This window comes from Anomaloglossus baeobatrachus, chromosome 1 (genome assembly GCF_048569485.1).
Source record: "Anomaloglossus baeobatrachus isolate aAnoBae1 chromosome 1, aAnoBae1.hap1, whole genome shotgun sequence".
NCBI classification, from domain to species: Eukaryota; Metazoa; Chordata; class Amphibia; order Anura; family Aromobatidae; genus Anomaloglossus; species Anomaloglossus baeobatrachus.
In genome coordinates, this window is record NC_134353.1 from 444,153,377 (window position 1) to 444,165,975 (window position 12,599).

At 46.2% G+C, this 12,599-nt stretch overlaps 1 protein-coding gene across 3 annotated transcripts in view; it reads left to right on the plus strand.

Moving 5' to 3' along the window:
* The window catches only part of PLPPR3 (phospholipid phosphatase related 3), a 270,388-nt gene that overhangs the window by 212,266 nt on the left and 45,523 nt on the right, over positions 1-12,599 (plus strand). For 2 of the 3 annotated variants that reach the window (XM_075352702.1, XM_075352711.1), the window contains one exon: positions 8,671-8,844. The exons of the other annotated variant lie outside the window; for it this stretch is intronic. In XM_075352702.1, the coding sequence (XP_075208817.1) occupies positions 8,671-8,844 (174 nt within the window). The remainder of the gene's footprint in view (positions 1-8,670; positions 8,845-12,599) is intronic. 3 annotated transcript variants of the gene reach the window in all.

Genomic DNA, 12,599 nt, shown 5'->3' on the forward strand with positions numbered 1-12,599 from the left:
TACTCAAACAACACAGGGTGAGGGAATCACAATATTAAGACTTTATTGGATCCCCAAAATATTAACGGCACATAACCAGCAAAACACACAAATGTAATAGGCAACAGAGTCTCACCCTTCCGTTGGCTCACCAGGGATTTAGAATGTCTGTGCCTCAGAGCTTCCAGGGCTACTTACTCCAATCCAGCAGCACCCTGCTTTCGGCGAGCACCCACCAAGAATGGAATAACGCCAGATTTAGGAAGCTGGCTGAGGACTGCAAAGTCTGTAGTCAGATGACTGGATTCTCCCAAGCTGGATTCCTTCCTTAGGTAATCCTTGGTATCACAGCTGAATCCTTGCATTCAATGCTGAAGTCCATATAGTGTTATAATCCAGGTTTGGTTATGGCTTGCCAATCGGATCCGCAGGTCCTAGATTGGTAGCATGTAGCAAGAGTCTTTCTGAGCAATGGACAGTCCTCTTTCTTATACCCCTGAGCTCTCCATTCAGACCATTGGGGTCTTCACGATTGATGGAAAAGACTGGGCTCTTATTGGCTAGATTTCAAGCCATATTCAAATATCCAGAGACAAGGGTGAGACAGGTAAGTTACATCACATCTAGCAATTCACTTAGTAATACAATGGGAAGTTCACATAATTGATTTATCTGTGTGTCTGGCCTTCATTAGCCAAGGCAATTACATGAGTCAACAAGAGTCTTGTAAAAACAGTGAGGGCTTATCCCCCGTCTATAAACAAACTATCTTCATGTCTGTCTGAATTTTAAGAAATGTAACCCCTGCTAAGCATTGACAGAGTCCAGGTCGTCAGATTCCTCCCCCTTCTTAATATTAGCCAGACATGATAGGCTTCCGATCATCCTTCTCCACCTGTCGGGAAAGCCCATCCGCATTTCCATTGTTCTTGCCTTGTTTATGGGAGATGGAAAAATTGTAATATTGTAATGCCAGACTCCACCTGAGCAAGCGTCCGTTATCCCCGGCAATGCGATTTAGCCAACTCAATGGATTGTGGTCAGTGAGGACTGTGAACTCATTGCCATAGAGGTAGGGCTGCAATTTTTTCAGGGCCCAGACTATGGTCAGGCATTCTTTTTCTATGGTGGCGTAAGCCCTCTCTCGGTCCAATAGTTTCCGGGAGAGGTAAACTATCGGATGTTTCTCACCGTTGTCCCTTACTTGGCTAAGTACAGCTCCTAGTCCTGTGTCCGATGCATCTGTTTGGACGATGAATCTGCAATGGAAGTCAGGAGCAGTCAGGGCTGGGCTCTGGGCCAGCCGGTCTTTCAAATTGGAGGAACGCAGTTTCACATTCTGGGGTCCAGATAAGGTTACAGGCATATCTTTTGGTTGTGAGGTCAGTGAGCGATTTTCCTACGGTACTGTAATTGGAGATAAACTTTCGATAATAGTTTACGGTTCCTAGGAACGCGCGGACCTGTTTTTGGTTGACCGGGCGTGGCCACTGGGTAATGGCTTCTACTTTTGCAGGTTCGGGACAAATGCACTCACTTCCCACTCGATGTCCGAGGTATAGCACTTCGGCCATCCCCATTTGGCATTTGTCGGTTGGATGGTGAGCTGGGCTTTGGCTACCCTCTGCAGCACCTGGGACACGTGCTGAAGATGCTCTTCCCAAGTGTCGCTAAAGATAGCGATGTCATCCAAATAGGCCTGGGCATACCCCTGACATCCCTCTAGTAAATGGTCTACCATCCTCTGGAAGGTGGCCGGGGCATTTTTTCATCCCAAAAGGCATGCTGGTAAACTCAAATAGGCCAAAAGGGGTTATGAAGGCCAATTTCTCATGAGCGTCTTTTGTGAGTGGGATCTGCCAGTATCCCTTGCTCAAATCGAGGGTAGATATAAACCGAGATCCCCCTAACCTATCTAGTAGTTCATCCACCTGGGCATGCGATAGGCATCTGTAATCGTGACCTCATTGAGCCGTCTATAGTCCACATAGAAATTAGTACTCTTGTCCTTTTATGGCACCAACACAACACTGGCAGCCCATGGGCTATGGGAGGGAACTATGACTCCCATATTTAACATGTCATCCACCTCGGCCTTTATCATTGCCAACACAGGAGGGGTCACCCGGTAGGCGGGTTGTCTTAGTGGGGTGGCTGCCCCTGTATTGACATGATGCTGGACCAGGGAGGTTCTACCATGCTGACTCATGAACAGGGTTTCATATGTTCCAAGTAGGTCTGATATCTGTCGCTTCTGTGAAGGACAAAGTTGTTCCCCCAGTGATACATCTTTTACCCCCAATTCCCTTTTGGAGTCCACTAATAGGTCTGGGATCTGGTCCAACTCTGGGTCATCTAACTCTGGACAACAAACTGCTAAATTGGTGACCTCTCGTTCTTCATAAGCATTTACCTGTTTATGTGGTAGGTACGCTCACGAACACCTGCTCGATCCAGGGCCACGATGTAGTCAGTACTGCCACATTTCTTGGTAATGGTGTATGGACCCACCCACATGGCTTGCAGCTTGTTTTTCCGTACCGGTACTAGTACTAGGACCTTCTGTCCACAGACAAATTCTTGGGGTCGGGCAGTGCGGTAGTAACATCGTTTTTGCCTTTCCTAAGCCACTTCTAAATTCCCGTGGGCTAACGCCATGAGGTGCCTCATCCTTTCCCTAAACCTTTGAACATAGTCCAGTATGGGACCCTCTTTTGTGAGGAAGGTGCCCTCCCAACTCTCTCGTACCAGCTCTAAGGGCCCTCGAACCTTTCGGCCGTACAGCAATTCGAAGTGGGAGAACCCAGTGAAGTCTTGCGGCACCTCCCGGTAAACAAAAAGGAGCTACTGCAGGTTTTTCTCCCATTTCCCCCCTTTCAGACTCCACATAACGGCTAATGAGCTGCTTGAGCGTTCCGTTGAAGCGCTCACACAATCCATTTGTTTCAGGATGGTAGGGGGTGGTACGCATGGGGCGGACTCCATGTTTCTCCCATAGGGTCTGAATCAGTTTACTCTGGAACTGTGCCCCCTGGTCAGTCAATACTTCCTGTGGGAACCCTACCCGGCTAAATATGTCCAGTAGAGCTTGAGCCACGTGCTCTGCATCTATGGAGGATAAGGCAACGGCGTCTGGGTAGCAGGTGGCAAAGTCTACCAGGGTGAGGATGAATCTTTTTCCACTGCGGCTTGGGATGGATAAGGGGCCTACTACATCAATGGCAACTCTCTGGAACGGTTCTCCTATCAAGGGCATGGGTTGGAGTGGGGCACGACATGGGGCTCCCCCCATATGTTGACACACTGGGCAAGAGGCTCTGTATTTTTGCACTTCTTGAGTGACCTTTGGCCAGAAAAAACTGCGCAACAGGCGGGCCTGGGTCTTTTTGGCCCCTATGTGCCCAGCCTCAGGAACATCATGAGCTAATCGCAATAGTTGGGGTCTGTGTTGCTGGGGTACCACAAGCTGATGTACACGGGTCCAGGGTTTTACTGGGCATGATGCAGGCTTTTCCCGATATAAGAGGCCGTTTTCCCATCTGTATACTTCCCCCTGATTTCCTACCCCAGGTTGTACGGCCACACTACGGATAAGCTCTAGGGAGGGGTCTGTCAGTTGGGCTTCCCTGAATTCCTTACGATCTATCTCCCCCCAGTCAATGGCCACAGTTGGGTCTGAGGTACTCACTTTCGTTGGCTCTGAGGAGGAGGCTGAAGATTGAGGAGGAGGAGGGTTCTCCTCGGATGGGTTGGTAGAAACACCTGCACCAGGATGGTGTTTATCTTGGCTGCGGGTGATGGAGGTGACAAACTGGCTGGATAGTCCTTGTCCTAGGTCATTTCCCAAAATAATAGGGGTGGGTAGGCCGTCCATGAGCCCGACTTCAATCTCTCCTTCGTCAGTTCCCCAGTCCAACTGCACTCGTGCCAGAGGGATGTTCGAGCGCTGGCCCCCAGCAAGGGAGATGGTCACTTGGCGGCCAGGTAAATGATGTTCTGTGGGAATGATATCTGGGCTGACCAGGGTGATGGAAGATCCAGTGTCTCGAAGTCCCTGAGCCTGTATATCACCGACCTTGACCGTCTGGATTTGGCGATGGAGGTTGGCTGGTGTACGGTGTCTCACTTGCCGTAGGGTGTGGACTGGGTAAACCACTTCCTCAGCTATTGGTGTTTCTCTGGAGTAGCATTCCTCAGGTCTCATTGGTTCATCTCGGCATATGTTGACTGGTTGGATTGGCAGACGGGCTCCAGGCATGGGGCCCCGACTTTGAACACACTCTTTGGCCATGTGTCCAAGGTGCCCACACGTATAACAGCGCCGTGGGTTAGACAAGTCACCCGCCCTGTTGGTAAACCTTTGTCTTGTTGGGGCTTCTGTGGTGTAATGAGTTAGTCCAGCACGGGAGTCTGGAGGTCGTTGGGATCCATGGTTGAGGGACCTCCTGGGATCGGTTGGCTGTAAATTCGTCAGCCAATCGCGCTGCTTGCTCTGGGGTATCGGGCTTCCTGTCAGCTACCCATTCTTGGATTTCCGGGTCCATCTTCTCCAGCAGCTGTACGAGCACCATCACCTCATGGAGGGCAGCAGCGGAATGGGCAGCCCAACCATCAAGCCAGCGGTTACAGTGTCGTCAGAGTTGACTGCCAAATTCGACGTACGAGACACCCTGGCGAGACATAGTCCGGAACTTGGTGCGATGTCTCTTGGGGGTTATGGTGAAAAGGGCCAACAAAGTGTCTTTAATAATTCCATAATCCAGGCAGTCCTGAGGTCCAAGTGATCGGACAGCCTTCTGGGCCCTGACAGGCAAGCTTGTCCACAGGTATTTAGACCACTCAGCTGTGGGCACCTGGTGCATACGCATTAGCACCTCAAAGTTTTGCAAGTGTTCATCTATCTCAGTGCTGGAATCATTAAACACTGGCACGTCCCTGTAACGAAGATGACTTCCTTGGTGGTGGTCTATCCTGGAGGTAGGTGCTGGTGGTAAGGAAATTGGAACTCCCAACACGAATTCTAGAACACCAGCCCTCTCTTCCCTTGAAGCTTCAGGCCCCAATGCAGTCAACAATTCCTTGACTCGGTCTGCTTGGGCTTGGTTTGTTTCCAGACTGTCACTGGATCTAGGATGAGATACAGGGTTTACCTCCTCTGATACCACATCGGCAGTGTCCTTATCATCCTCTGCATCATTCTGGGCATCCCAACAGACTAATTTCCGGATCAAGTCTGACCGAGTGTCAGTGTTCCTGCATTCAATCTTTTGCATCTGGCACAGATCCTGTAGCATTCATTTACTGCTGCGGTCGTAACTCCTCTCCGGTCCTTCTCCCATGGCTGAGCTGGTGGGGTTGGACATGGCAGCGTTCGAAACCTGAATGGGAGGCCCTATGACCTGCTGGGTATGCTTATATGCCTCCCTGGTTGTTGAGCCCTGGACGGAGTCCGCGAACACCAGTCCTCTGCAGCTCCCCTGGGTAAACCAGGCTGAGTAGTATCCCACTGCTGCCACCAATTGTGGAGACACGGGGGTCAGTGGGGGCTCTCGTCCGCTGGCCCGGCCACCTTTAGAAAGACAGCATGGCCCTGGGCTCATCCCAACTGAACACCCGACCTCCTTAACCGTGGGCGGAACACTACTCAGACAACACAGGATGAGGGAATCATAATATTAAGACTTTATTGGATCCCCAAAATATTAACGGCACATAACACTTAACCAGCAAAACACACAAATGTAATAGGCAACAGAGTCTCACTCTTCCGCTGGCTCACCAGGGATTTAGAATGTCAGTGCCTCAGAGCTTCCAGGGCTACTTACTCCAATTCAGCAGCATCCCGCTTTCCGTGGGCACCCACCACGAATGGAATAACGCCAGATTTAGGAAGCTGGCTGAGGACTGCAAAGTCTGTAGTCAGATGACTGGATTGTCCCAAGCTGGATTCCTTCCTTAGGTAGTCCTTGGTATCACAGCCGAATCCTTGCATTCAATGCTGAAGTCCATATAGTGTTATAATCCAGGTTTGGTTATGGCTTGCCAATCAGATCCGCAGGTCCTAGATTGGTAGCATGTAGCAAGAGTCTCTCTGAGCAATGGACAGTCCTCTTTCTTATACCCCTGAGCTCTCTATTCAGACCATTGGAGTCTTCACGATTGGTGGAAAAGACTGAGCTCTTATTGGCTAGAATTCAAGCCATATTCAAATATCCAGAGACAAGGGAGAGACAGGTAAGTTACATCACATCTAGCAATTCACTTAATAATACAATGGGAAGTTCGCATAATTGATTTATCTGTGTGTCTGGCCTTCATTAGCCAAGGCAATTACATGAGTCAACAAGAGTCTTGTAAAAACAGTGAGGGCTTATCCCCCGTCTATAAACAAACTATCTTCATGTCTGGCTGAATTTTAAGAAATGTAACCCCTGCTAAGCATTGACAGAGTCCAGGTTGTCACAGTAACCATGGATATCTAAGCTACTGCAATGACCTGCACATGAGGTGAGACACATGGAGAACTATACTACATTTGTAATTGAAGGTATTTGCTAATATTAGTATTATTTACACTTACTGAATATCGGGATAGGGCCATGGATGTGGGAATACCCTTTGAAGGGAACCTGTCAGGTCCCCAGTGCACCCAGAACCACGAGCAGTTCTTGGTGAATGTTTAGAATCCCTCTCTAACTGTCCCTGTATACACTAGCATACATAAAGAGAACTTTAGAAAAGTATTTCTAAAGATTGTTTATTATATGCTGTTCAAAGAACTGCTCATGGTTCTGGGTGCAATGGGGACCTTACAGGTTCCCTTCAAGTTTTAATAAATCCAGTAGACCAATTGTGGCCCCATTGGCTCCCAGTTACCACCACCCACATTCATTGCCACTTTTTGAAAAGTTGCTGAAAAGGGAAAAAGTCACTAACTAGGTAAGCATCATATTTGTATAAAACAAAGTGCTAATAAATCTCTGTAGTATTACAATGAATAAACTAGATTTAACTGTGGACTAGCCAGTATCACAAAGAATGGACCAAAAGTCATGTCAAACAAGCAAACTGTATATAGTAGACATTGTCGAATTAGCATTCCTTAAAGGGGTGGTCCAAACCCCACATTTATTTTAATCTGAAATGTCTGTTTATTTTATGTAATAATCTAATCTCTTTTCTAATATACCTTATTTAAAAAGCCTCTATCGTTCCCTCACTACACTAGCTAACTTTTTTTTTATCCATTTTCTGTTTGATTACACTTTGTTGGAAAACCATCTGTGCATGCTGGGATACTCAAATGGGTCGTCATCATCATTGCCACAGCCTCTGTCCCTACCCTGAAATGAAGCATCATCAGTGACATTCATTTCAAGGGCTGAGCTTCTCTAATGAGATTTGACGAGCCAGAAAAAGAACACACTGTCATTGTTAATCGTAAGGAGAAAATCCGTAAGGAGGCTGGTCTCTGCTGACCTGGTTCTCCCTTTTCAATGCACATTGACAGTGCATGTTCGTCACTTCTCCTTAGAGCCAGCGATAGAGTGCACTGTCACTGTGCATTGAAAGTAATATTGCACAGTGACAAGGGAGATCTAATGAGCATACGTCACTGCTTAGTAGAACAGGAACTAGCCTAGCCCCTGAAATGGATGTCATTGATAATCCTTCATTTCAGGATGGGGACAGAGGCTGCAGCAGTGACAGCAGACTCTGCCCCCAATGATGTCCCATTTGAGTACCCCAGCTTCCACAGCAGGTTATCAAACAAAGCGTCATCAAAATGGTGGTGCTCCTCTCTTATTTCCTCTTCCCACAATCGTGTACAAGATTTCTCCCGTGCATCCCCCATACTCTGGAACGCTCTACCTCAGCACATCAGACTCTCCACTACCGTGGAAAGCTTCAAGAGGAACCTCAAGACCCACCTCTTCCAACAAGCCTACAACCTACAATAGCCCTCAGCCCAGTAGACCACTGCGCAACCAGCTCTGTCCTCACCTATTGTACCATCACCCATTCCCTGTAGACTGTGAGCCCTCGCGGGCAGGGTCCTCTCTCCTCCTATACCAGTCTGTCTTGTACTGTTAATGATTGTTGTACGTATACCCTCTTTCACTTGTAAAGCGCCATGGAATAAATGGCGCTATAATAATAAATAATAATAATAATAATAATAAAATAGGTAAATAAAAAAAACAGTTATTGTATTGAGGGAACAATAGATACTTTTAAAATAAACTGTATTAAAAAAAAAGATTAGTGTATTACATTATATAGACAGACACTTCGGATTAAACTAAATGTTAGTTTCAAACCACCCCTTTAAGCACAGACAAGAAAAAGAACTTGAAAGCATAACCCCCATCTATAGAAAACATGTTCCCAATCATTTTTAACTGCATGCAATCTTTGTTGGTATAATTGTGCACATAGGGTTTATAAGTAAGATTTGATCATTTGTAAGAAATAGATCCAAGGGAAATATTGATTGGTTTCAAAGTGAACTCCAAATGGGGTTTGTCTTTAGCTTGACCATTGGGATTCATTTTTGTGTCAAACCCAGGCCTCAGCAGACAGAGTGATCCCCTGATGTCCTGGAGGAGAGGTCCAGCTTTAATGGTGGAAATGATTGCATCTACGTAATGAGATTAAGGCATAAAGGTTTCCATATTATTGATCTTGCAGATGTACTTTAACTCCATCATATCAGACAGTACAAAGCTCCTGAAGCCACTGCTAGTGTTCTCCTTTTCCATTGCTGCTGGAGTATGTGGCCTAACTCAAATCACCCAATATCGTAGTCATCCAGTGGATGTGTATGCAGGGTTTCTTATTGGAGCAGGAATAGCTGGCTATCTGGTGAGTACATTCTTATTATTTTTTATATCATTGTATAGACAAGTCAGACATAAACAAGCACCGTTTAATCCCTTAACAACTGTCAACATGCACTAAAATGGTGGCCAATATGGGGCCTTATTCCCTTATTGAGAAATGAGTAATAACAAATAAAAGCTCTTCTCCCCAATTCCAATCACAAAAATCCTGTGCGTGACAGCTGTATATGATGGCATCGACACGACTGGCTTTGCAAACAATCGGGGCTGATTAACCCCTTAAAATTCACTGCCAATCACAACCGCAGCATCTACAGTGCCTTGCAAAAGTATTTGGCTCCCTTGAATTTTTCAACCTTTTCCCACATTTCAGGCTTCAAACATAAAGATAAAAATGTTAATGTTATGGTGAAGAATCAACAACAAGTAGGATACAATTGTGAAGTTGAACGAAATTTATTGTTTATTTTAAACGTTTTAAAAAATAAATAACTGAAAAATGGGGCGTGCAATATTATTCGTTCCCTTTAAGTTAATACTTTGTAGAGCCACCTTTTGCTGCGATTACAGCTGCAAGTCTCTTGGGGTATGTCTCTATCAGTTTTGCACATTGAGAGACTGAAATTCTTTCCGATTCTTCCTTTCCAAATAGCTCGAGCTCAGTGAGGTTGGATGGAGAGCGTTTGTGACCAACAGTTTTCAGCTCTTTCCACAGATTCTCGATTGGATTCAGGTCTGGACTTTGACTTGGCCATTCTAACACCTGGATACATTTATTTGTGAACCATTCCATTGTAGATTTTGCTTTATGTTTGGGATCATTGTCTTGTTGGAAGACAAATCTCCGTCCCAGTCTCAGGTCTTTTGCAGACTCCAACAGGTTTTCTTCAAGAATGGTCCTGTATTTGGCTCCATCCATCTTCCCATCAATTTTATCCATCTTCCCTGTCCCTGCTGAAGAAAAGCAGGCCCAAACCATGATGCTGCCATCACCATGTTTGACAGTGGGGATAGTGTGTTCAGGGTGATGAGCTGTGTTGCTTTTATGCCAAACATATCATTTGCCATTGGGCCCAAATAGTTTGATTTTGGTTTCATCTAACCAGAGCACCTTCTTCCACGTTTGGTGTGTCTCCCAGGTGGCTTGTGGCAAACTTTAAATGACACTTTTTATGGATATCTTTTGAGAAATTGCTTTCTCCTTGCCACTCTTCCATAAAGGACAGATTTGTGCAGAGTACGACTTATTGTCGTCCTTTGGACAGACTCTTCCACCTCAGCTGTAGATTTCTGCAGTTCATCCAGAGTGATCATGGGCCTCTTGGCTGCATCTCTGATTGGTCTTCTACTTGTTTGAGATGAAAGTTTGGATCGACGGCCGGGTCTTGGTAGATTTGCAGTGGTATTTTGCGCCTTCCATTTCAATATGATCGCTTGCACAGTGCTTCTTGGGATGTTTAAAGTTTTGTAAATCTTTTTGTAACCAAATCTGGCTTTAAACTTCACAACAGTATCACGGACCTGCCTGTTGTGTTCCTTGGTCTTCATGATGCCAGCTGTGCTTTAAACAGAACACTGAGACTATCGCAGAGCAGGTGCATTTATACGGAGACTTGATTACACACAGGTGGCTTATATTTATCATCATCAGTCATTTAGGGCAACATTGAATCATTCGGAGCTCCTCAATGAACTTCTGGAGTGAGTTTGCTGCACTGAAAGTAAAGGGGCTGAATAATATTGCACGCCCCAATTTTTATTTATTTTTTAAAAAAGTTTAAAAAAAGCAATAAATTTCATTCAACTTCACAATTGTGTCCCACTTGTTGTTGATTGTTCACCATAACATTAAAATGTTTATCTTTATGTTTGAAACCTGAAATTTGGGAAAAGGTTGAAAAATTCAAGGGAGCCGAATACTTTCGCAAGGCAATGTAAGCAGTTAAAACAGGGTTAAAAGAAGCCTTTAACACCATCGGCTATTTATGATCATAATCACAGGTGATGATAGTTGCCATATACAGTGCCTACAAGTAGTATTCAACCCTCTGCAGATTTAGCAGGTTTAGGGTAAGTTCACACAGTGCTTTTTTCGCAGCGTTTTTGCGCATTTTTCAGGTGCGTTTTTGCTCAGAAAACTGCATTACTCTGCTTCCCCAGCAAAGTCTATGAGTTTTCATTTTTGCTGTCTGCACACAGCGTTTTTTTTTCACATGCGTTTTTGTGGTGCCACAAAAACGCAGCATGTCAATTATTCCCGCGTTTTTCACTGCGCTTTTCATCCATTGAGTGCAATGGGATGTTGAAAGACGCAATGAGAAATGCAAATAGCTGCGTTTTGGTGCGTTTCTAAGACCAAAAACGCAGCTCTAAACGCAGGAGGTGGGTAGTAAAGTGACATGTACAGGAAGAGGATTCCTTCTGTCAGTAAACACAGAAGCGTGAATCCTCCCGGTACCGTCACCGCTGCTTCCACCTCCAGTCCTGTGCATCTATGCTGCCGTGCGGCGCCATGTTCGGGCGGGAGGTGGAAGCGGCTGCGAAAACAAAAGAGAACAGTAGAAAAAAAAAAAAAGTCATACTCACCTGTCTGCAGGCTCCCGGTGCCATGCCCGCTCCCATCTCCTTTCATGGTATCGCCGCTCCGGGTGTGTGCAGACGGCCAGGACACCTCCGATAGATGCAGGACCTGGCGATGGATCACCTGATGCAGTCACCTGACGCATCAGCTGATCGTAAGTATCGCGGTGACGCGGGCGCCCGGCCGGTTTAACCTATCAGCGGATGCGTCAGGAGACTTCATACCTGATTACCGACAGCTGCTGCAGCGGTTGGACGGGATCAGACTCCGCTGCAGGAGCTGCCAGTAATCAGCACATAAGTGAGTATTTTTTTTTTTTTTTGCACCGATGCATCAGCTGATTGTATAAACGGCTTTTATACAATCAGCTGATGTGTGATGTGCTTCAGCCCCTAGAACCTGACACATCATCTGATCGCTTTGCCTTCCAGCAAACCGATTAGATGATATTGGATCCGGATTGGACGGCGCGGGACCCTGACCCAGGATTACTGCGGAGGGGGGTTCTTTATTTCAATAAAGATGGAGTCACTAATTGTGTTGTGTTTTATTTCTAATAAAAATATTTTTCTGTGTGTTGTGGTTTTTTTTATCTTTACTAGAAATTCATGGTGGCCATGTCTAATATTGGCGTGACACCATGAATTTCGGGCTTAGGGCCAGCTGATAATATACAGCTAGCCCTAACCCCATTATTACCCAGCGAGCCACCCGGCTTCAGGGCAGCTGGAAGAGTTGGATACAGCGCCAGAAGATGGCGCTTCTATGAAAGCGCCATTTTCTGGGGTGACTGCGGGACTGTAATTCACAGCGGGGGTGCCCAGAAAGCATGGGCACCCTGCACTGTGGATTCCAATCCCCAGCTGCCTAGTTGTACCTGGCTGGACTCAAAAATTGGGCGAAGCCCACGTCATTTTTTTTTAAAATTATTTCATGAAATTCATGAAATATAAAAAAAAGAGCTTCCCTATATTTTTGGTTCCCAGCCAGGTACAAAATAGGCAGCTGGGGTTGGGGGCAGCCTGTACCTGCCTGCTGTACCCGGCTAGCATACAAAAATATGGCGAAGCCCACGTCATTTTTTTGGGGGGCAAAAAACTCCTGCATTCAGTCCTGGATGGAGGATGCTGAGCCTTGTAGTTCTGCAGCTGCTGTCTGCTCTCCTGCATACACTATTGGATGGAGTATGCTGAGCC